This window comes from Podarcis muralis, chromosome 9, assembly GCF_964188315.1.
Source record: "Podarcis muralis chromosome 9, rPodMur119.hap1.1, whole genome shotgun sequence".
In the NCBI taxonomy this organism is placed as follows: domain Eukaryota; kingdom Metazoa; phylum Chordata; class Lepidosauria; order Squamata; family Lacertidae; genus Podarcis; species Podarcis muralis.
The window spans coordinates 79,239,170-79,265,213 of NC_135663.1; the positions used below are offsets into that span (position 1 = coordinate 79,239,170).

The following is a 26,044-nucleotide window of genomic DNA, read 5'->3' on the forward strand; positions in this document are numbered from 1 at the left end:
AGTGCCCCTCCTATATAATCTGTTTTAGTTTATATGTATTGCATGGTATTTGGGGGTGGATTTGTTTTCATTATATTGTATTATTTTTTCTAGCTGTAACCTGCCCTGGGATCTTAATGTGAAGGGTGGGTAATAAATACGATGATGATGATGATGATGTTGAGAAGAATTGCTTTGCTGGATCAGACTTTCCGCCTAGTCCAGTATTTTGTTTCCAACAGTGACTGGCTGAATGCTTCTTGAATCTAAAGAATGTATTTATTTTACATATTTAGTACCTCTCCCTTCAGTTCTGAAGATCTCCCAGGGTAACTTATAGTAGATCAAAAAACCCCAAACAAAAGCTTAATGGTAAATCAGCAGTAGGGAAAACCTATCACAACATTAAAACCAAAGCTGCAAAGTATACAAAACTGGAGCTACCTGCAGACATTGAAAAGGTCTTCACGCTTGACACCAAGATTTCAAAAGTTGCTTAGGCAAGCTTACATAGGGAGAGTGTTTCAAAGATGGGGTGCCACAACTGAAAAGACTAATCCTGGCCACTCCCTACCTCATTCCTTAGTTATATTGTACAGAATCAGAGCAACTGCCTGTTTATCCCTTCTGATGGTAGTTCTCCACAGGCCTTTCTGTTTTCTGATACCTCATATCCTTTAACTAAAGATGCTGGGAACTGAATCTGGGACCATACACATGTGAAGCAATGAACTATATTAGTGTGGGAAACCTGTGGCTTCTCAGATATGAACAGCCTCATGGTGAGTGGCCAGGAATTGATAGGAGTTGTAGTCCACCATCATCCAGAAGGCCACATTTACCCCAGCCTTCAACTCTAGTGGAGAAGAGCCATGCCCTCTGTCCAGAAACAGGAGCACTCAGCTTAATATCAATGGAGCAATAACAAGCAGAAGATACAGCGGGTTGGGGGTTCATTACTGGTTTTTGGGAGCACTGAAGTACGTTTCTTGGATTGTGTGGCACAGTTGCTTGTAGAGTTTTTACAGTTTCTGACCATGTCTGTTCCCATTGTACTGAGAATTACCATATAATGGTTATGAGTGCCTTATATGACATGATACACTTGACTATAATATTGTACGCTGTATGCTTAGAATTATACTCTTCTAAACTTTTATCCCTAATTATGGACTAGAGACGCTTACTTTTGAAGGAAGCCTTTATTATTTTACATTTTTAAAAAGCATTTTAAAGTGTGTAAATTACTTTACAGCTTGTTTTTTTTCATCCTGATGATATCCCTATATGGAAAATGACCATACCCTAGCTTTTAAGAAATGTAGGTAGCATTAGCAACTCCCATGTTGACAAGGGCTTTGAAATTGATTGAGATTCACACCCAACACTCTTTCTGCAATTCTTACAAGAGTTGTGATTCATGTGCATGTGTCAGTGTGGCCTGGTTCAAATGTAACTGGACTTCTCACCAAACTTTGGTTTGAAGAAACTTGAGTGCTTCCCTTTCCTCTTGTGTGACTGGCTGCAAATGAGACTTCCTGGTTTTTTTAGACCAGAGTTTCCCTGATGTCTGAAATTGTAGTTTAAGGACCACCTACAATTTGGGATTGCAAACCAGGGTGGTAGTGGAATGCTTAGGTGCGTGCCCACTCAAATGATGTCTAGCTGACTGACTCTATTGTGTCTGAACTGGACCTCTTTCTCAATTCAGGTTAGGCCGTAGTTAATGAAGGTTACTAAATTTGGTTTACATGCATGATAGTCAGAATGCTTCTTCAAATCATGATTTCCAATTCTGATTTGCTGTAATGAGAAACAATAGTTTGAAAAAATGGCACTGAAGTGGCAAACTGTGGAAAGAAGCAGCTATGCCCCACCAGCAAATAGTGCACAAAGGAAGAAGTTATTTTGCAGAAATGTTTTTGTGAGAAACTTTTCTTTCTGTAAATTCTCATTTTCTTCTGAAAAATTAGAGGGCAAAAATTCAGTGCAGCCTTAATTGAAAACATTTGACCGGTGAACCCACTCTAGCAGGAAGGGAAATGGAATATAGGGTGCTAGTAGATTTGTCAGCCAGACTAGGCTTGTGGAGACGAGAAGGAAGTGCTGCTGTGGAATGCAAAGAAAACCACAAGGAAAAGACTAAAGAAAAGTATTTACTGGAAGTTAAGTTTGGAGAGTATAAATACATGATATGGCAAAAGAGTGGTTAGTTAGAGGATGATTAATCACCCCCTTTAATAACAGCTAATGGAATGAACAGGCTGTAGGATTAAGACAGATGTACCTGAAGTTCACATGGAAGGAATTTTAACAGTTGTATGTTGTTCTCTCTCTTTCTTCTCTTCTTCTGAGACTTAGAATCCTCAGTTTCAGCAAATCAACTAGGAATGCTGAGGGCTACTTTGGGAGTCTTAAACTGTAAAAGGCCCCCATGTTTGACAACTGTGCTGAAGACCCAATAACTTGGCTGTTTCTGCTGAATACAGATTACTAGCAGCACGTCACGCCAGAGCTCTTATAGCTCTTCGCTTTCTGGGTACTATTCTGGGTGTTTCGACATATAAGCAATGCTTCTTAACAACCTGAGCCTAGAATGGGGCCTTAGGGTTTATTATTTTGGCTCCTGAGGCCAAGAAGAGATTTGTTTATTTGTTTATGGGTACTTCTTGAGGCTTTATTTGTAGTACTTAGATTCCAGTGAAAGCAAATTACCAAAGATCGTAAATCAGATATAATGGATTCATTTTTAATTCCTCAGTGTTTTGTTTTTTGTTTTTTAAAACTTGGCTATGTTACATATTGGTCTCTCTTTCTCTCCCCACAACCCCCTGAGCTGTTGGTATAGGGCACTTTACATTTATCAATTGCAAAGTAATAAGGCACCCATCTCCTGATTTTTCTGCTCTAAATTCTTTTGCATTAAGTGGGGATCATGAAAGTTGTCCTAGAAAACTTCGCTGAGTTGTTGAAAACTTCTTGCACTTATTGGCAGATGTAAACCCAAAGAGTGTGTTCATTAATGCCTCTAGAAACCTCTTAGGGAATATTGAGTGTCACACAGTGATAAAGTCAATATTTACAGTATCCCATAAATCAAGGATGGGAGGATACTGTATATAACCTTTCTGATTTGGAAAAAATTAAATATTCCTATACAATTTCTTATTAAAATACAGGAATATTTTAAGGTAGGAATCTGTTTGCAAAATGAGGGTAGTTTTGGTGATTTCTTCCATTTATTTATTATGTCTGACATTCTCATTTTTGTAGTTTTCTCTGATGTCATACAATTTATATACTTTATTCCTATAAAGTTTTAAAATGCAATTTTGAAATACTGAAATATTTTCACATTGTTTGGAAGATATTTTTCAAATCAAAATGTCAAAATAAATTTATTGTGAATATAATTTTTAATTAATAAATATATAAACATTGAAATGAATTATGATACCACTGTAAGGTAGGTTATTGTTCTCAGTCTGCAGCTTACAGTCTAAAATCCTTTCCCTCCCCCCTTTTTTCTAGAAAATGTATTGGGCTTAATTTAGCAACAACACAATTATCAGTAAGCGTATCTTTTAGGAAATGGATTCTATTCCACTAAACTTACATGGTTTTATTGCTAGGAGGCCCACATATTAATAGGAAAATTGCTTCTTATTTTCTAGGCATATCCTCTAAACTCTTGCATTTATTCATAACTTGAATATCTCTATAGCCTCTCATACATTAACATCTACAGAAGTAGATTAGTGCTCAGAAAGTGAGAGGCAAAGTAGTCCAGTGGATAGAATTTCAAACTTGCTTTTAGGAATTCTAGATACACATCCCAGTTCTTTCATGGACTCGTTCTGTGGTCTTAGTCAGGTTGCCTTCTCTTTGCTTTGGTTCTCTTCTTGGGCTTGTGCTAACCTGGTGAGATGTTCTTAAAACATTTTTACTTGAACTGTATACTTTTTGGCCATGTGACAAGCTGTTTTTGCAACGCCTATCAACATCAAAAGTCATCCATGTAGGGAAGGAAACACAGGTCCAAAGCCCCCTTGGGCACATGAACTATTTGTGTGGTCTTTGAATCCTGGACAGTGTTGTTGTGAAGACAAACAACGTTCTGAAGTGCTTTGCTTGTTACAGTGCTGAGTAATTAAGGCAAGATCTGGAGTGTGGCAGAGCATATGCTTTACTTTTAGAAGATCTCTGGTTCAACTCTGCATCTACAGGAAGGGCTGGGAACAATCCCTATTTGAAACCTTGGAGAGCTACTTCCAGTCTTTGCAGATAATACTGAGCTTGATGGAGAAATTGTGTGATTTGATATAAGGCAGCATCCTATGATCCTATGATGTAAAGATAAATTCTTGTGCTCTCTGCTAGAGCAGCCCAGACTTCGTGTGTGTAGAATAGGATGTACACCTTTATTCTATTGTGCTCTCTCACTTTAGACATCAGTTTTGTGTTAGAAATTTCTCTTCTATAGTTTTAGAATTGGTATCCTATCTGTTAACAGGAACCAACCCCCCCCCCCCAAAAAAAAACACAACAGTTGGGATGTTCTGATTTAAAACTTGCCTAGTTTTCATTTTATTATGTTTTACTTCAGTTGTGTCTTCTGAGATATCAAGTGAACTTAATATGATTCTGTTTTTAGACATCCTTAGCCACACGTTTTGCTCAAGAAGCTTTTGGGAAGCAGTACAAACAAACCATAGGACTTGACTTCTTTTTGAAAAGAATAACACTCCCAGGTAAGAGGAGATTAACATGCATAATACGAAAAAGTGTGACCAACAGTAAAGTGTTGAGAAAAGGACTGTAAATCTTAAGCACATAAAAAGTTCTGAAGTTCTAAAAGTATGAACCAGCTTCAGTTACTAATACAGGACACTTACTGATGAAGGATTGTTTTTTATATTTACATCATGTTTTGTTGTGTGTGAATATTTAGATTCCCAAGAATGTGTTTGTATGAGGTTCTTGAATCTAGGATTTAAAGTAGATACACCATGTGTAAATTGGAAATGGAAAAATGCTTATTTTGAAATGAATATGGTTTTTAGATAAAATATCCCCTACTTTTACTTAGGTTGAGGGGATACATATATACTGTAACTATGGAATTGCTAGGCTGTGATATGTGAATGCTGTCTTATGCAAGGCAGCATGAAATTGCTGGCATTTAATAGACCACTAAAATTCAGGGTCCCCAGGCACTCATAAAAATACAGTTTGAGCATTCAAGATGTTTCACTTCGTGATGCAAAGAAACTATTTAGATGCCAGTTGTAGTACACTGCATGGAAAACGTAAAGAAGTAATTAAAAAAGAATGGCAGAATCTTAAAGTTTGTTTCTAAACAATTGGGGGGTCTAAAATGAGTTGATCATTTTAATGTAATTCAATTTGCAAGCATAAAAATATTCCATTAAAGGCATTTTCCCCTGGTGTGCTTAACAAACCAAAGCTGGAGAGAGCATTTTCACTATGAAACTGCAGGGAGAATTGATAATGTTGCTGCAAGATTGAACTTTTATTATTTCTGGGATGTTTCAGGAAAATACATATGAAGCATAGTTGAATTGAACAGTGAGCAGGATTTTTGTGTGTGCTAAACCTCAGATGAACTTTTCTGAAAATTCTGTTAAATAAGTGTCATTCTTAGAGGGCCTGAAAAATAATTCAGAATCTAGACTTCAGCAGAAATTTGGGAAAGTTGTCAGGACTTTTCCAGATTTACTAACATTCAAACTACATTGATTTGTTGGATGTGATATTAAATCTCAAATATGGGTGCTTATTTTTTAGGAATGTAGAGAATAATCCTGTGTTGCCCACTTGGTTCTCAGATGTACATACAATATGTATCATATTCTCAATAGCAGAATGTGGGCCAGAAATACATTTCTTCTTATCTCCCCCTCACCCCCCCCCCCAATAATAGCTGCTAAGTTTGTGTAACATATTAAATCATTATTGAATTCTAAATGGGGATTGAATGCTTGGGAAAATTTCTTTTCCTACAATAATTTTTCTCGCCAATTCTAATAAAATATTACCCACTTTCTTTATAACATCTGCATATTTCTTGTATTTGTGTTTATAAGAACATTTCAGTTGCTTTTTGGTGGAGTACATAAAATTGTTATTTTTCCAGATTTTTTCACAAGCTCCTCTTTGTACATGATGGCATAACTTTTTAGTTATCAGTGGTAATGTTTGTTGGAGAGCCATAATAAGTCTTCTTGTGCTCAAAATGTTTATGCCACAGAAATCCATTTTTAAAGATGAATGCAATTGTTATTTGAATAGCAACATTGTTATTTTTAAAGTGCAATAACTAGAATAGCAATTTCAAAAAGAAACAGTAACTGTGATTGAACTCATTAGGGGCCAGGTAACAAAACTGCAGTTTCTTGAGAGCTGTGGGATTAATATTTTGGGGTTAATATTTTTGAAGACGACCCTTTAAAGTGAAAGTATTTTAAATAAAAACGCTTATTCTGCTTCCTTTTTCATGAACCTTTGGTAATTGTTCAAGACTGAATATTGATTTCAGCTCATATTTGGTACCTTTATTCTTGTTAGCTTTGACAGGCATTTATTTTGGGTTTGGAGGGAAGAAGGTCTGATTCTAGGGACCTCTTTTCCCTCCCAATTCCAGTGCTACCACAGCTGATGGTGTCAGCCAACTGTTTTGTATGGAAGGTCCTTCTCGTACTCAGTCTACTGCTGTATGCAAGGGTCTCTGCATTGGGATAAATGTTTTTGGATTTGTGGTACATATCTTCCAGCACAAATATTGTTGAATAGTTTAACTGTAAAATGATATATTTTTAAAATTAAAACTGATTCAATTCTCTTTGAGGGAATTATGTTCCTAATAGTGGCCTGGTTCATTATATTTTATGATCCAGTTTAGTGTGTCATTTAGATGTAACCACTGTGCAGATTTCAATGCTTAAAATAGTGCATCTGTTAGTCAGAAGTTTTGCAGATAGAGCTCCTTAAGAGTCACAGTCAAAATACTTTCAGGAAGGTTGTGGGTATAAGCCAGTAAACAGGGTTTCACTGTGAAAAGGCTTTTAAAAGGCCTCAGTAAAAAAGGAGGACAGACGTGTTTTCAGTTCCATCTTTACTGTGTAGAACTTTAAGTAAGGTTAACCAGTGCCCCAAGTATACTTTTAGAAGGCTGCTGTTGAATCCTGCTAGTGGCATCAATTCAGACCAAATGAGTTTGGCTATCTGCCCTGTGTTCCTAATAAACTCAGCTTCACTTTCAATTGAACATTATTTCCTGTAAAGTACAAAAAAATTGAAGTTAAAACAAAATTTCTTAAGAATTTTTAATATTCAATACATATGAAAACTTTAAAGGGTTTTTTTTTGCTATAGGACCAAAAATATACATCATGCAATTGTGTAAAACATATTTGTGTATAGTTACTTGAAATATTTACCACTGTTCAACATCTACATGGATAGTCTGTATTCTCTCCAGTTTTAAATATACATGGAAATGGAACCTAACTGAATAATTCTGGCCTCATTTGAAAAATACATATCTTAGTCTCATTTATTTCAGTACAAAGTTCTGCCAAATAAATGGGCTTAAGACCAGGATTCTAGGAAAATACAGCTATCAACATATTTTGAAGAGGGAAGAACCCTGTGTTTTTGAACGTTGTAATCATAATAAGATATTTTTCAACGTAATATGTTGCTCATAGCTTTGATGCACATTAGTCTTAAGTCTTGACAACCCTGCTAATTGGGTGCCTTCAGGTGCAATCCAAGGGAAGTTCTCCTGTGCAAGGTTCATTAGAATGGATGAGAGCTTCCATTCATTTGAGAGTAGCTTGACACGTCAAATGCCCTTCAGGAATATATTTACACAGAAAAGTTGTTAAAACCATTATTCACACTAGCTTTATTATATAGAAAGAAAGTTCCAGATCTGAATATAGTTTCTACATGTATCTCTTTAACACAGGCAAAACACTATCAAAACTGGCTAATTTTCTCAAGTTTGCATGCTGTTTTTCCTGATCATTTATTTATCTGACTATGCAGCAATGTTATGGGAAGAATTTTAAAAGGTGTTCAGACAGGAAACCTTATGTTTATGTTAGTTGTATATTGTAAAAGATCAATACTTTTTATGTTAAATGCAGTGGGACTAAGACTAAAATCCTGTATATGCTTACCTAGGTGTATGTCTTATTGATTTTGTTGTGGAGCTTAGTTCTGAGTAGACACTTTTATAAACCAATTTGAAGCTTTATTACATTCAAGCAATATATAGGCGTTGTGAAATAAAATTAAAAAATAGACGTGCAAGTTTGCACTCTAAATATACATGAATGGGTGCATGATTGAAACCATAGTACTGTAATTCATTTACATTGATTTAATTAGGAGTAATCAACATAAGGTTCATCAATTTTATCTTTAATAATATTGAGTAAGTGAAATTAAATCTTTTTGTTTTATAGAATTACTTTTGTTTTAAAGAAATGGATATTTTTATAACTGATATGAAGGATTTTAATAACTGTTACTTGGGTGTATTAAACTTTTATTTGCAATATAACACAAAATTCAAACTGATGGCCTTTCTTTCTTCATCACACACACACACACACACACACACACACACACACGCATACACCTTCCATTTCCTCAGGTTGACATCTGTAACATGGGAACCTAGGATATATATTGCTCTTGAATATGTGGACTGTTTAGGGTTTTCCACCTTGTCTTGACCAGCTGCTCTGCTAACAGCCGTGTGACAGAGAAAATGCAGTTTTGAGAAAAAAATGCACCTATTGAATTTTCGCTAGTCTGCTCATTGTTACGATGACACAGAGCTTCTGTCCGTAAAAAGTAGCATACTATGATGCTGGAATTGTGACCTAAAGCATCCCTTTGAGATTTTTGTTCGGGGGGGGGGGAATGCATTGGCTGCTTAGATTTTGAGCACGAAATCACTATTTTGTATTATGCAAGCTGTGCTGTTCAAACAGTTCATGGAACTATGTTCTAAAATGTGATGTATGTAGGCAGTATATTTTGCCGTGGTAATGTTAACACTGGTTATAAAAGTTGGCATAGGGAATAATTTATGTGAGTTGTTTCTACACATACACATTTATTTTAAATGGAAGAGGCATGATTGCAATTTGTTACACTCTTGTGTTCAGTATTTTGTTAGATATAAGTACTTTTAAGTACTTTTAAAGTGTGTGCAAAAGTGGACATACTACTTATCTGACATGAACTGATTCCAGCAGTACCTGGCTCTTAGCATAGCTGTCAACGTTTCCCCCTTTTAAAGGGAAATTCCCTTATTCCGAATAGGATTCCTAGTAAGAAAAGGAAAAAGTTGACAGCTATGGTTCTTAGCTGTTACCATATTTTTCGCTCTATAACACGCACCCGACCATAACACGCACATAGTTTTTAGAGGAGGAAAATCCGTAGGCATGCCACCCGTAGGCATTCCCTCCATAACACGCACAGACATTTCCTCTTACTTTTTAGGAGGAAAAAAGGGAGTGTTATGGTGCAAAAAGTACGGTACATCTTTCTTTCTTTATCATTACATTTTTTGGGGGTGTGATGCAAACAAATGAATTCCTGTGGGTGAGATTTAAGCTTTTATTTAGTGAGATCAGTGAGACTGGGAAATGTTTCAAATTGGCTGGATCATGCTTATATGAAGTATTATAAAGGTTTGATATTAGAAGAAGAGAAGAAGAAGAAGAGTTTGGATTTGATATCCCGCCTTTCACTCCCCTTCAGGAGTCTCAAAGCGGCTAACAATCTCCTTTCCCTTCCTCCCCCACAACAAACACTCTGTGAGGTGAGTGGGGCTGAGAGACTTCAAAGAAGTGTGACTGGCCCAAGGTCACCCAGCAGCTGCATGTGGAGGAGCGGAGACGCGAACCCAGTTCCCCAGATTACGTGACTACCGCTCTTAACCACTACACCACACTGGCTCTCGAATAGTTTGGATTTCTGCTAGAGAAAAATTAAAAACCACTGCTCAATTCATGAGATTTGAAGTCACATTGAAGGTGTTTTGCTTTTGGAATATTTATTAATGGAATGTAGTGCTGGTTTAGCATACACAATATATTGAGTATGCTGACACATATACACTGTGAGGAGCTAAGGACTATTGGAATATCTAGACACAATATTTAAAATCAAGTCCAGTTACTATTGCTGGAAAGTGCAATCGTTTAGTATTTTGAGTCTGTCTTTCTAGCTGTGCTATCAAGGAGATAACCAGGATCCATTGTATAACTATTCATTTGTGAGCAAGGTCAGCCAAAGCTTTACTTTCAATTTCTCTGCAGTTATTTGCTCTTCCAAACAGAAGAGCTGCTCTGCAATTTTAAAAATGACATGGCTGTTACTGTGGGAAGTGCAACAGAGAAAAGTGAAAATATAGCTTTGCACACCATTCATGTCTTCTCAGCTGAATTAGGGGGAAAATTGCCCACAAGAAAATTTGTCAGATTATTAGTACAAATAAGTGTAAAATGGCTGCTACTGAGCACTCACAAATAATGAATGATGTGATGTTGACAGGTACAAACTGTTTGGAAAATAATGTGCACAAAATTTCGTTGTGCTCAACTTGTTGCCAGGACCGAGTAGGCAGAGGGCCTTTTTGGTGGTGGCGCCCTCCCTGTGGAACACCCTCCCTTCAGATGTCAAGGAGATAAAAAACTACATAACTTTTAGAAGACATCTGAAGGCATCCTTGTATTGGGACATTTTTAATGTTGGATGTTTTATTATGTTGAGATATACTGTATGCTGTAAGCCTTCCAGAGTAGCTGGGGAAACACAGCCAGATGGGTGAAGTATAAATAATAAAACAATTATTACTGCCTAGTTTTATGCACCAAAGTGAGGTTTAAATTTTGCATTCCTTGAACACCAGCCCCTCCTGGTAACATAGCAAGTAAATTGGGGGGCGGAGCTGTTTGCAATGGAGGCGTGGTAGTGAGAGTTGCTGTCAGAAATCCCCAGTGGGTTTGTGCAAGCCATTGGGCATTATTTAATAGCTCTTGGATCCTAACCATGCTGTGTGTTTATCATGGACACACACACACACACACACACACACACCCCGCACATATGCTGTCTGGGTCCCGTGTGATCCTTGAATTTGTTTTTTGTGCACAGCAGACCATGTCTTATCATATTGCCACTTTAACAGACTTGCATTAGTTAAAATGATGTAAATAAGCAAACCAATCATGGTTTTCATAAAGCATCCAGAAAAATATTATTAAGGAAAAAATCAAGAGAAGAATCAACATTTGACATGACTGTTCAGTTTGTTTGATTGATTTTTGTTTTTTTAAAACTATTTGCCAATGTGATATGGGTGGTGGTGGTGCAGTTTGGGAAAAACATGATTAAAGCTCCTTTAGATGTTGCATTGCGCTCTGGATCCTGGTCAAATGCAGGGCATGGTTTGGTGTAGGCAGTGGCAAAGCCTACTGTTCATTTCTTTTATACAAGACAGATACATCAGCAACCAGCACATCTGACAAAGGTGGAACACATGGTGTTGCTGCTTCAATATTCTGTTGTAAAGATTATTTATATCTGATTTCTGTAAACCAGCTATGTCAAATACATCAGTTATTTTTCCCCCTTCTTGCAGGAAATGTAAATGTTACTCTTCAAGTATGGGATATAGGAGGCCAAACAATAGGAGGCAAGATGTTGGATAAATATGTCTATGGCGCACAGGTATGGTTTAAAAAATTATAAGTTACTGTGGTTACTTATTGTTGGCTTCTCTAGGACCTTACTGTAAAAATGATAGTTTGCAGTAGAATTTTAAGACGCTAGTAAAATGTAAACATCTGCTTAAGTGAAACTGTTTTGAACATTGGTTTTGTAGACTGAATTTTTTTAGCACAGGATTGCTTGAACAGTATTTCCTTTTATGAACGAAAGGTGCTAGTTTGTATATCCCTAACAGCTTTCCGAAACAGATGTTCATGGCCCTGCATTGTGGCTTAAGTTGAAAATAGCAGTTTTCGTCAAGGTTATTTAGATATCCCCATGGATATCTAAATAGGCATAGTGGCTGTTTTGAGTGCAGATGCTTCCTGGGGAGCAAAGGTAGAAGGAGGAAATTAAGAGCAATCCTATGCTATTAAATTCATTCAGCCAGCTGAGGTTCTAGGAGGGCAAACAAAAGAAGGCAACTAGGTAGCTAAATGTTTTTGCAGAGCAGTGAAAATGAACTGTGCTTTACAAGTAGGCAAATTTTTAAATTATCAGTAATGCTACATACATTCTTTTCGGTTTAGAATAAGAAGCATTTGAGACAGTGCACCCTCTGTTGTTAGTAAACTACAAAAGAACACTTGATTTTTTTATAGTACTGCTTTTTGGACAGCTTGATTTATAAATATGTACAATAAAACTTACCCAAACCCACAGCCCATTTTTATTTGTGATGAACCTATTTTTGTTTTGTTTTCTCCCTGAATAAAGAGAAAAATAGGTGGTTGAGGCCCAGATGAAATGGGGTGTGTGGCAATGTGTAAATATAGAGGAGGAATTGTTAATTGAAGAGGCTGGAAATTGCACATTAGTGGAAGAAAAATGGGCCAACTTGTTAAATTTTAAAGCTAGTCATTTTCAGAAATGAAGTTAACAGATGTTTATTGCAGCTTACCCAAACCTGAGTCAACCTTGCTGCATCTCTTGAGCCACATCATGTTTTCCTACATAAGGCGAGGAAGCACTATAAAATGAGATTAAATTTAAACTCTCAATAATATGGTAACTTCACGATATGGCTGCAAATTATATACACAAAATTAAAAGCAATTGGGGATGTGAAATACTAGAAAATATCTTTCCCATGCAGCCAGTCCATGGAAATAGTGCCCATCTGTTCTCGAGGTATTTCTTCCAAATAAATGTATATAGTTAGCTTTGATATATGAAGTATTTTGAGTGTTCAAACCACCTAATATAAATTATTTTAGTATCCCTTAGAGCAATCTGGTCAGGTAGGTCATTATTTAGTATCTTCCTATTGCAGATGAGAGACTGAGGCTAAAAAGCAATAGTTTGCATGAGACCATCTGCTGAATTAACTATAATAGGCACAATTTGAGCCTTAGACATCCTTATTCATATTTAGGCACTACACTAATTCTATCACCATTTTAACTTATCAGATAACCTCTTTTCTTCCTCAATTTCTTTTGATTTCAGATTTGCTTCATTAAATTTCAATGCTGTGCTCTACAGCAGAAGTTGCACTTGAATTACAAAAATATAGCTGTGGAAATAAATTTGATACCCAGAATGCTGGTAACTTTGTGGACATCCATATTCTAGGTTAAGTTTAAATAAGACTGCAAACTTTATTTAGACTTTATTTTTTATACCTTAGCCCAGAAAATTTTTATCATATCCCTCTGACATCTTCCCTGTATCTGTTTTAATGGGCATGACTGATTCAGTCTGTTGCTAGAACAAATAAACCATTGTCTGAACTTTTATATTGTCAATTTCACTCTATCATAATTTCAAGGTTAGAGATTCATAATTAAGACGCTGCAAACTTGAGGGTGATGGGCACTAGGTGCTGTCCTGCCGATGACAGTGAAGAAGAAGAAGAACTTATATGCTCAGCAGCAAGTAATGAGTCACAGTAGCCACTACACTCAGGCTAAATGACAGGAAAGATGAGGCTACATGGGCTGGGAGTAGCAATCCAAATTTAAGAAGTCCAAGGTCAGGGCAAGGAGTTCAGAACAGCACAGAAGCAACGGAGTTGCCCTAGCAGGTTGGCAAGCTCATCTGCCAAGTTTCCAAATATAGGGCAAGGCATGCTTACTCATGAGACTGCCAAGTGTGCAGATGCTCATTGCATCAAGGAGGATGCGCCTGTTCCCAGTGTTGGGAGCACTGCCAGCCCCTGGGCAAACAGGCTGTGCCCTCTCCTTCTGACCCTGGTTTTTTAACACCTAGTGGTGGACTAACACCCTCCCTGGATTCCATTGCTGTACTCCTTTCCCGGTTGGGTTGTGTGTGTGTGTGTGGTGGAATGGCAGGACTGCTTCCTCAGTCAAGACAGCCACATCCTGGGAGGGGGGTGAATCTGTCTGCTTCAACCTCTGTTCCTTAGTCTCAGCCCTGTCTCCCAATGTCACCCTCCTGTTCTCCATCCTCCTTCATCTCAGCCTGCCACTGCACAATGTGACCTCAGGACTTGTTACATCATCTCCCCTCCGATGATGCCCCCCTTTCTTGGTCTTTGGATCTGGCTTCATGGGGTAGTGCCTGTGAAAGTGGTGTACCAGCTCAGAGGTGGGTACATCTATGACACCCTTCCAGGAGTGTTTGTCTAGTCCATAGCCCTTCCAGTCTGATAGACACTGCAGCAGACTAACATGGTGATGAGAGTCTAAAATCTGAGTCATTTCATATTCCCCTTCTTCTTCCACCATTACCAGCGGAGGGGGTATCTCCAAGATGCCACCCAAGGATGCTTGGGTGCAGAGGGGGATAAGGAGTGAACGCTGGGGGCATCCACATAGACAGGAAATGATCCTGAAATGCCATGGTGTTGATCTGTGCTTCAGTTTGGAAAGGTCCTAGATGATGAGCATCCATTTTGAGGGAAGATGATGAGTGAATAGTTGTACTTTGAGTTTGGTGTCCTCTGGGCAATGTTTACTTGCAATTTCTTTGGATGCAGTTTTAGCCCACCCCAGGTGCTCTTGAAGGAGTTGATGCATAGTTGGAAGGTCTTGGACAAAGTATTTTGTGGTGGGGATCAGAGAGGGGGGCAGGGTCAGTCAGAGGCTTGTGGATGGTTTCCATAGTTGATGGGGGGGAAAGGGACTGCTGGGTGGAGGGGGGGGGACTCTTTAAGGGGAAGCATTGTGATCCAGTCATCTTGTTGAAAATTTATACAGCAGTGCAGATATTTCAGTATTGTGTTGGGTCTGTTCTGTCTGACCATCATCTGTGGATGATGGGAGGAAGGCTACTTGAGCTTGATACCCAAAAGTTGCAAAAGGGGTTGCTATAAATGGGCTGTGAATTAAGGTCACCTCTCCAATATATTCCCTACATGGAGCCCATGGAGGCATAACATGTGTTGCACAAGCGGCTGGGCATCCTCCTTGGCTGCTGGAAGCCCTGGATGTGGCAAAAAGTGAGCCATCTTGCTGAAGAGGTCCATATTACTAAAGTGGTAGTGTGATACTTTCAGGGTGGCAAATCTACACTGAAATCCATAGACAAAAATTTCCAAGACCCTGTGGATATGGGTAGATGTTGTGACAACCTTGGAGGCTTGCATGGCATGTTTACAGTGGTACCTCGCAAGACGAATGCCTCGCAAGACAAAAAACTCGCTAGACGAAAGGTTTTTCCGTTTTCGAGTTGCCTCGCAGGACAAATTTCCCTATGGGCTTGCTTCGCAAGGCGAAAACGTCTCGCGACTTTGTTTCCTTTGTCTAAATAATAATTCGCAAGACGAAAAATTCGCTAGACGACAAAACTTGCGGAACGAATTAATTTCGTCTTGCGGGGCACCACTGTATTCCTCAGGATTTGATGTACCGTTCTACAACATGAGGTGCTTTGAAACACTAGAACTCCCTAGCCATGGAATGATGAGCCATGTATTGTCCAAAGTGGCTGGCTATGAATTTCAGAAACCACCGGAGTAGACTTGCCTCCCAAATGAGGATCTCAGTGTAGACACCTCAGTTATTCTTCCTCGTTTGTCAATTACTTTGCTTCAGTGCAGTTTCAGCTAGTATGATTAGGAGTGCAACATAACCCTTAAAATAAAGGAACCTCTTATTTTTTCAAGAGCTGTCTTTTATCTAGAACATTGCATTTTAGAACATTTTCTGTGTATGTGTCATTTTAATGCTGGTGGTGGGGAGCTTGTATGAATTAACATTGAGTAAGTGTTCAGCCTGTCTCATTTCTAAGTTCTCATAAAGATAGATTTTTTAAAATATAAATTTAGACATCTTAACATACTGTGCTTTATATATATATTTTGCTTCTCAGGCTGTCCTCCTGGTGTATGATATCACCAACCAACAGAGCTTTGAAAATGTAGAAGATTGGTATAATGTTGTAAAGAAGGTCAACGAAGAGTCAGAAACTCAGCCACATGTGGCTCTCGTAGGCAATAAAAGTAAGTTGTTGAACTGTTGTTTAGCTGGAATGTTTTGGTGATTGAGCTAAGATGCAGGTCAGCAGTATAATACATATGCACAGATCTGCAGTACAACTATGTGAGCCTCAACGTTGCAGACATTGGTACATGTGTGGTCCCTTCTATTTTACTGGCACCATTGTTCATTGATTTTGGCAGGCTCTGGCCAGTAGAATGTAATATTTCATGCATTAGACCAAATGGGGGTGCTATGTTGTGACAGCAATCACAATGTTTAGTCTGCTGGGGGTTATCACTTCATGGAAATAACCTGCTTCAGTGATTAGCAGCATGACATTACCCATAAAACTTGGGAAATGTTGCCAGTATGTTTTCCTTATTTTTCTTATACAAAATGGTTGCATTATTCATCTTCTTTTTCTTAAACTGTGCTCAATAAACAAAACATAGCCTTAATTCCTAATAATAAAAATAATAATCTTTTGAGAGATGACTATAATAATAAGGAAAACAAACAAACAAACAAACAAACAAACAAACAAGCCACTACCATGAGGAGCTTAACAACATAGAGGCAATTTAGTGTCATGGGGGCAAGGATAGAATGATGGGGCAAGAGCTATGCGTTAAGTCACAAGAACACTGTCAGGAGCCTAATTTCCCCTCGAATCATTTTAGCAAATCCTAAGGTTTGGTATTGCCCTTATCAAACAAGGTTTGGTCAATTGACTAGTCAACTATTGGTCATATATTTTAAAGTAACAATTTTATGAGAACAACAGAAAAACGTTTTTTTTACTCTACAGATATGACAATTGGCTCATTGCAGAAACAAAGTAATTTCATGTGTCACAATATACAGTAGTACCTTGGTGTCAAACAGCTTGGCTTCTGAACAAATCAGCACCCAAACGCCGCAAACCTGGAAGTGAGTGTTCTGGTTTGCGAAGGTTTTTTGGAAGCCGAATGTCTAGCATGTCTTCCACGTCTTCCGATTGAGTGCAGAAAGCTCAAGGAAGCCTTGGTTTTCAAATGGTTCTGGGTGTCGAACGGACTTCCAGAATGAATTAAGTTCAAAAACCAAGGTACTACTGTGTATTGTAAATTTTTCTATGTCACTGTTAATTACAGTAGATTCTAGAGTACTGCTCAACACAGTAGAAAAAATATTCAGTAACTGGCCACCTGCAACAGAATAATTTAGCAGATTGAAGAGCAGCCAAGTAAAGAGCACAATAAGTGTTATGTAACATACTATAACGGCATAACAAATGTGAATCATTCATGGGGGAAAAATCTGTTTGGTTTTTATCCTGAAACTCTAGGCTCAATAAATACAAATGCAGTATAAATAAATAAAGTGTGGATAATGAAATGAAAGCAGAAGGCAACACTGAGGCTTAATTCAGTCCCTTCAGTTATTTCAGTGGGTGTTTTCTAGATTGCAGTCCAGCCCTTCACAGGAGCCTTACAGAGCAGATGGTTAGATCATGTACAAGAAGGAATTCTGAGCCATAACCTTTGCCATGCCATTGACCACTTGTATTCCTGTAGCTCTTTGAAGATTCCTGCAGTTGTAGCAGGTAGCCAGTAAGAGAAGCTTTGCTTTGCTGTTAAGGTTTCCTCTTGACAGCCTCAGTGCTGAGGAACAAGCAGCCCTCCATCGTTCCTGCCCTTGACACCATAGCGCAATACAAAAGTAAGCTGTCACGGACACAGTGACATTCTTGCTTTCATAGAATACTTGGCAATGTGTGATTATAGTCAAATAATAAGTGGTCAATTTTATAGTATTTCATTTGTAAGTTGGCTGAAATGCCAACGCTAACAAATCGTTACATTTACAGACTGGAAGATGCGCACTGTCTGCATTTATCACTGGAAACTTTTTAGAAAGTAATGTTTGTTTAGGTTTTCTTTCCCCTCCAAATTCCACAAACGATTGGAGTGAGGCTACAGAAAAGGCAGAATGCCCAGCCATCACAGTCCCTCCTAACTGCTGCATGGTGCAAATGTATAAAGGCAGCTTTTGATTTTCCTAACTTAGTTATTTGAAATAAGTGAATATTATTAATATGTTTATAGTTCTGTTCCCTGTGTGAAGTCTTGTTCAAGGGCTTTCAAATGCTATACTTCGTGCCTTTTGTTTCCTACTGTTATCAAAGCACTTGAAAAAGCTTCCTACAAATTTGCATGAATGTGACTTTCACTATGTAGAGTTTGTTCTGTTAATTTTACACATCACTCAATGGTAACATTTTTCCTTGTGGTGACTGTGTGTTTTCTTTAATTAGAATCTGTTTCTTCTTTTCTGCTTATAGAAATCTTAGTACCAAAACCAAGTAGTCCACTGTCCTGGAAATAAGAACTAATAAATCTCAAGAGTACTGGGTAACTGTTCTGTACAGACACAGCACATACTTGATGGCCTGTCATGATTTTAAATGTTTAAGGGGGACGGAAAGTATTTATACCAATCTTGTTGTGGACTTTCAGTTCTTGCAACTTCTGTGGATAGCTGTGATTCTGACATAATTGAACTGTAAAAATGGGAATACACCTAAAACCCCAGTAGGGTATTATTTCAATTTCTGACCTTAGGATATAGAGTAGTTTTAGAAGGGATGTAAATAACAACTTGGCAATATTAAATTTGCTTAACATCATTGTGATCAAACTTTATTATGGTCGCAGACCAGCATAAGTTACAAACATGCAAATAAATAAAATACATAAGACTTAAAGAGGAGAGGGATGAAAGCTAATAGTTAAAGTGGTTATAACTCACATGAACTTAAAGCAGATAGAGACAAAAGACAAGTGGTTGAAAGCAACTATAAGGGAGGAAACATGAAGCAGCACAGGCGTTACATTATTTGCTTAACAAATCAAGTACTGATTTAAAATTATGAAGTTCAAGCTATATGAACCTGGGCTTCTCTTGCTCTGTGCTACTTGTACTACCCTCTGCTCATCTGGTACTACTGCGAAGAGGAATTGGGAAGGTCTTGCTTCCATTATTTTACTAACTATAGCTTAAAGCTGCTGGGAGAGATCATCAGGGGGTTTGGGCTGGGTGTTCATCAGTATGCAGATGATACCCAGCTCTACCTCTCTTTTAAATCAGAACCAGTGAAGGCGGTGAAGGTCCTGTGTGAGTGCCTGGAGGCGGTTGGAGGATGGATGGCGGCTAACAGATTGAATCCTGACAAGACAGAAGTACTGTTTTTGGGGGACAGGAGGCGGGCAGGTGTGGAGGACTCCCTGGTCCTGAATGGGGTAACTGTGCCCCTGAAGGACCAGGTGCGCAGCCTGGGAGTCATTTTGGACTCACAGCTGTCCATGGAGGTGCAGGTTAATACTGTGTCCAGGGCGGCTGTCTACCAGCTCCATCGGGTACGCAGGCTGAGACCCTACCTGCCTGCGGACTGTCTTGCCAGAGTGGTGCATGCTCTAGTTATCTCCCGCTTGGACTACTGCAATGCGATCTATGTGGGGCTACCTTTGAAGGTGACCTGGAAACTGCAATTAATCCAGAATGCGGCAGCTAGACTGGTGACTGGGAGTGGCCGCTGGGACCACATAACACCGGTCCTGAGAGATCTGCATTGGCTCCCAGTACGTTTCCTAGCACAATTCAAAGTGTTGGTGCTGTCCTTTAAAGCCCTAAATGGCCTCGGTCCTGTATACCTGAAGGAGCGTCTCCACTCCCATCGTTCAGCCTGGACACTGAGATCCAGCGCCGAGGGCCTTCTGGCGGTTCCCTCATTGCGAGAAGTGAGGTTACAGGGAACCAGAAGGAGGGCCTTCTCGGTAGTGGCGCCCGCCCTGTGGAATGCCCTCCCTTCAGATGTGAAGGAAATAAGCAGCTATCTTCTCATTGAAGGCAGCCCTGTTTAGGGAAGTTTTTAATATTTAACGCTGTATTGTTTTTAACACTTGATTAGAAGCCGCCCAGAGTGGTTGGGGAAACTCAGCCAGATGGGCTGGGTATAAATAATAAATTATTATATATTATTATAAAGGTACATCTGAAAATAGGTAAATGCTGGTTAGTCTTCATAATTGTTTCCTAAAGAATGCTTTTTGAACCTGGCTTGATTTAGGTTTGGGATGCAATGCTAAACTGTGTTTAATCAAAACAAAGTGGAATTTTCTGAACACCTTGCAGCTGTGCCAGGAGAAGGGAAGGAGATACAGTGGTACTTAATTCATTTCGGAGGTCCGTTCTTAACCTGAAACTGTTCTTATCCTGAGGTACCACTTTAGCTAATGGGGCCTCCCGCTGCTGCCGTGCCACCGCTGTGCGATTTCTGTTCTCATCCTGAAGCAAAGTTCTTAACCCGAGGTACTATTTCTGGGTTAGCGGAGTCTGTAACCTGAAGTGTCTGTAACCCGAGGTACCACTTTAATGTAAAAGCTTGAGGCTCATGCTTGATATGGCATTTAGTCATGTTAATATGTTTAGCCTGGATGAGACTGGGAGGAGATATCAGAGCCATCTTCAAATATCTACAGGGTTGTCACATGGAAGATTGAGCAAGCGTGTTTTCTCTTGCTGGAGAAATCTCTGAAGGGTTAGACTCGAACCAATGGTTTCAAGTTACAATAAAGAAGATTCTGAGTAAACATCAGGAAGAACTTTGTGACCGTAAGAGCTGTTCAGCAGTGGAACGGGCTCTCTTGGAATAGACTCTCCTTCAATCGAGGTTTTTAGGAAAAGGTTGGATGGTCATCTGTCATGCATACTTTAGTAGAGATTCCTGCATTGAAAGGGTTGGACTAGATCCCTCAAGATCCCTTCCAACTTTACAATTTTATCATTTTCTGATTTTGTATGAATACAGCATTTTAAGGCTTAAATGAAATGGTTCCTTCAGAACAAAGATAGACTTCTCTTCCTTTGCTTTTGTATTGTCTTCTGTATACTCTGAGGTCCCATAATTAGGCTGTTTTCCCATTCCTACCATCCATGTTTCTCACCTTGTTTTATTTCCTAGTCTATTATGCTTGCTACCTTTGTAGTTCCTCTGCATCCAATGAACCAAACTTGCCCATGAAAGCATTTAACTGCAATAAACCTGCTAATCACTAAGATGCAAGGAATCAAATTTCTGGCAGAGCAACATGCTGGAGTCTGTAATCTTGGAATCAGCTGTCCAGATCTGTGCTGTGAATACAGCAACCTTTGATATACATGCTGACCATTTCGCATGGGGTTCCGTTCCTGGCTCCTGCATGTGTTGGTGGAGCACGTATAAGTGCGCACCGCCCCATTCTGCCCTGGCCCCATTCTGCCTTCTTTTGGGTTCAAAAGGACCCCTGCCTCAGTGATCGCATGTCAATTGGACACACCTAAAATGGTTGCCGCCTGTATTACACTAGCAATTTACTGGATTTAATTGAGCAATGTATGGGGCTCTCCTGCCCTCCCACTCCACTTACCTTGAACTGAGTTACATGGAGAGCTGAAAGTGGATGTTTAACTTTTGCCTTACTTTGATTTGTTTGGCTTGTGTGCAATGGGAAAAAATAAAATGACTAAGTGTAAAAATTAATAACCTGATCCTATGTGTGTTTCTTTGGAAGGAAGTTCCACTGGTTTCAGTTGTGATTCCTCCCAAGAAAGTGTGTGTAAGTATATACCCTTACCTGAGCAAGTACCATTGAACTAAGTGAGACTTACCTCTAAACAGACATACATACCGTAGATTTCACTGTAAATTGCACTGTAAGTTTCCCAAATTACCTGCTAAAGACCCCCCAAAAAACATGTCATCTGGTATGTGATTATTTTATATTTCAGTCTTGAAATAAATTACTAGGGTGGCATACAGTACTAAATAAAAATGCAACAACAGTATTAAAAACACGAGAAGGACAGTACTTATATTTTTTACATGTCACTGGAATTTTGTTCCCATCTCCTTTTGTGTACTTCCAAAAGGCATGCTAATAGCATTCGCTACTAGCTGCATTCATTCCCTTTGCAAGAAGTGAACTTCCTCAAAAGTTGATGTTTCCTTACTATGCTGTCAGATAGAAAATTGATTTTGACTGGACAACTGAGCTTCCGTTATGCTCTGAAAGTTTTCTTTTCACTATCCACTTGTTGGAGGTTAACTGCTTGATACGAAGTGGTCAGCCATTATTGCGGGGAAAAATGGTGCTTAGAAATGCTGCAGAAAGTTGTTCTAATGAATCAATCCCATAAATATTTTAATTGCATTGCAGTCAATCATTATGTTGCCATGGCACTTAGAAGATGATGTAGCAGCTTGCTCATCATTATCCAGTGTACCTAGAACTGATCTTAAGGACTTTCCTTTCTTCCAATACAGGCTCCCCATCCCAACCCAAGTTCAGAAAATAAAAGAACAAGTTATACTAATTTCAGCTTGAAATCTATTTCTATTTAATACCATTGACTACTATGGCAAAATATTTTTGTTACATAAGGTTTTCCCCTATTGGTTCCTTGATCCTGACAAACTCAATCAGTGTTTCTTCCCTTTATCACATCTATAAGCAAAACATGCAAGTGTCAAGTCAACATTCCTGCTGGATAAATTGTGACCTAAAATTAACCCAGACTGCATAGGAGCTGCTGTTACTTGATTTACAGCTGGCTGGTTAGCCTGAGGGCAGTTGTTATCAGCAACTTGTAGAAGGGGTAGGAATTATCGGTCAGCATTGTAGGGTGGATGGAAGAATGATACCTTTTCTCACAGATATTATCCAGATCCTTTCCTAAGCAGAGTCCAATAAGTCAGGTTTTTAAACAGCCATTGTGATGGATGGGCCTGAAAAGAGAGTGCATCAGTGCTAATTAAAAATGTTGATGGTATATTCGACTGAGTGATGATTAATTGATGCTGGAGTGCTTTCTCTGAGCAGGAAATGTTGTACTGTTGTAGTGTGAAGTTTAAAGGTTACATTTTAATGTAACTCATAAGGTTAATGCATTGAGCTGCCTGTTCTATTGGGATAACTTAATTGCTCTTAAAACTGTAGAGTTTAGTTATTTCTAGGTACTCAGTAAAAATTTACTAATTTCTGCACAAATAAGCTTAGTAAATAGCATTTACAAAAAATAGTAAATTCTATTTTTTGTTTGTGCTAATGAAATTTTTCACTGTGGGATAAGACAGCACTACACTGGATTTCGATAGGTTAGGATATCCTCAAATACAGCTTAGATTCCCTTGTTTTATAAAAGAAGAAAACTATAACACTTCTGTGTAAATGTATCATACAATAATGTTTTGAATATCTGCAAATGAGTTCTTTAAAACCGATATCGGATTTGATTTTCTGCTCCATTCCACAAATTAAAGTCCCAGCGCAAATTCCCAGTTTGCAATTTAACATCAGTATACTGGCTGGAATCTGGGGTCACGGATTGGCTTTGTTGGGACCGGTTGAGATTTAAAGTCCACCTAGCTCCGCTGCTCATATACCTACTGTTGCAGAGAGCACCTTCCATCTAGTGAGCAGTGAGAGGGGGAAGGAGAAGGAGCAATAAGCTGCACATACCTTGTCTTCCCCCTCTGGGGAGATAGTGCTGTTTGGGCCCAGAGGGAGAGGTAAGTGAATGATAAATAACAATAGTAGCAAGGAAGCGAGTGTACCCTGAGACAATCCAATAGACCCCCCCCCCCATGAAATTCTCTCAGTCAGTAAACTAGGTACAGGGGCTCATTTATGATAAGGTTACCAGATTTTTTTCAATGAATCTGGGGACACTGTTCAACTTCAATGGATTTGGTATGGGGACTGATTTGTAAATCCGGGGACTGTCCATGACTCAACCCCCATTTATGTCTACACACACTACAGTTTAACAGCCAGGTATAAGCGAAGGCTTTTGTTGAATGCATGCATGCATGTGAGCCAGGGTACTATTTTAGTTCTGCAATAGTTGGGTTGGATGGGAAGAAGTCCCTTCTGCCTCACAGCGGAGGCGTGTTGTGCTCTAGCCTCCCGGGCACACTTCCTCCCACCTTGGCGTGGGTGGGACAACGTCACGGCGAGGTGTCCTGGCCACGTCACAGCACCAAGCACCCAATCAGGAGGCTTGGGGGGCGTGGCTGGGACGAATTAAACCTCGGCACGAGGCCATTTCATTCCCTTTTGCCTTGCGCTGCGGTTCTCCCGCCTTCTCACCCTTTTTTTCGGGTTTCGCTATTGGCCTTGCTTTGGACTTCATTCGGTCACCTGTTTTGAAATGGTGGCCAGGTAGGAATTTTTCCATTTGGCAGATTGGCATTGGCCACTTGGTTTTTGCCTACCTCTCAGCAATTGTCACAACTTTGGCGGTTAGGCATTGGAATAGCTGTGGCGGGGGGGGGGGAGGTGTGGCCATCACCTGCCCCTCCATGCTCCAGGTATTCCGTTAAAGGAATCTGGGGATCTGGATCTTGTCCGAAGCCCATGGAGGGGCTAGGGCCATGTCACAACCCCAGGGAACCCAGGGGATGCTTAGAATCATAGAATCATAGAGTTGGAAGAGACCACAAGGGTCATCGAGTCCAACCCCCTGCCAAGCAGGAAACACCATCAGAGCACTCCTGACATATAGGATTAAACAGGCTAATTTCTCACAAGAATTGAGAAGAATTGTGTCTATGCATGTTGCCTCATATCACAGGTCCTAGAAGTGCTAGAAAGTTGCTTTTTTAAAATGACAGCTAGGAATCTGAGGGTGGCGGTTCACCCTGGGTGTACCAAGGCAGCCTTAGCGGATGCTATGGCACCCACGGGTGCTGGTTTGGCAACCCTGCCTTATCTTGTATACTCCTGTGCAGTCACTTCAGTCCTCAGGAGAGACCATCTTCAGAGTGCTGGGGGCTCCCAGGGTTAGTGTAGCAGCACATGCCATTTGGAAAGCACTTCCTGTTAACATCAGGAAGTTGCCTATAGTTTTGGCATTTAGGTGCCTTATAGAATCATAGAATCATAGAGTTGGAAGAGACCACAAGGGACATCGAGTCCAACCCACTGCCAAGCAGGAAACACCATCAGAGCACTCCTGACATATGGTTGTCAAGCCTCTGCTTAAAGACCTCCAAAGACGGAGACTCCACCACACTCCTTGGCAGCAAATTCCACTGTTGAACAGCTATTACTGTCAGGAAGTTCTTCCTAATGTTTAGGTGGAATCTTCTTTCTTGTAGTTTGGATCCATTGCTCCGTGTCCGCTTCTCTGGAGCAGCAGAAAACAACCTTTCTCCCTCCTCTATGTGACATCCTTTTATATATTTGAACATGGCTATCATATCACCCCTTAACCTCCTCTTCTCCAGGCTAAACATGCCCAGCTCCCTTAGCCGTTCCTCATAAGGCATCGTTTCCAGGCCTTTGAACATTTTGGTTGCCCTCCTCTGGACACGTTCCAGTTTGTCAGTGTCCTTCTTGAACTGTGGTGCCCAGAACTGGACACAGTACTCTAGGTGAGGTCTGACCAGAGCAGAATACAGTGGCACTATTACTTCCCTTGATCTAGATGCTATACTCCTATTGATGCAGCCCAGAATTGCATTGGCTTTTTTAGCTGCCGCGTCACACTGTTGGCTCATGTCAAGTTTGTGGTCAACCAAGACTCCTAGATCCTTTTCACATGTACTGCTCTCAAGCCAGGTGTCCCCCATCTTGTATTTGTCCTCCCATTTTTTTTGCCCAAGTGCAATACTTTACATTTCTCCCTGTTAAAGTTCATCTTGTTTGTTTTGGCCCAGTTCTCTAATCTGTCAAGGTCGTTTTGAAGTGTGATCCTGTCCTCTGGGGTGTTAGCCGCCCCTCCCAGTTTGGTGTCATCTGCAAATTTGATCAGGATGCCCTTGAGTCCATCATCCAAGT

At 39.6% G+C, this 26,044-nt stretch overlaps 1 protein-coding gene across 7 annotated transcripts in view; it reads left to right on the plus strand.

The window, feature by feature from the left end:
- Positions 1 to 26,044, plus strand: part of RAB28 (RAB28, member RAS oncogene family) — a 65,144-nt gene that overhangs the window by 5,709 nt on the left and 33,391 nt on the right. For 4 of the 7 annotated variants that reach the window (XM_077934524.1, XM_077934525.1, XM_077934526.1 and 1 more), the window contains exons 2-4: positions 4,634 to 4,730; positions 11,672 to 11,760; positions 16,075 to 16,204. In XM_077934524.1, coding sequence (XP_077790650.1) covers positions 4,634 to 4,730; positions 11,672 to 11,760; positions 16,075 to 16,204 — 316 coding nt within the window. The remainder of the gene's footprint in view (positions 1 to 4,633; positions 4,731 to 11,671; positions 11,761 to 16,074; positions 16,205 to 26,044) is intronic. The other 3 variants (XM_077934529.1, XM_077934528.1, XM_077934527.1) reach the window with 3 other exon arrangements.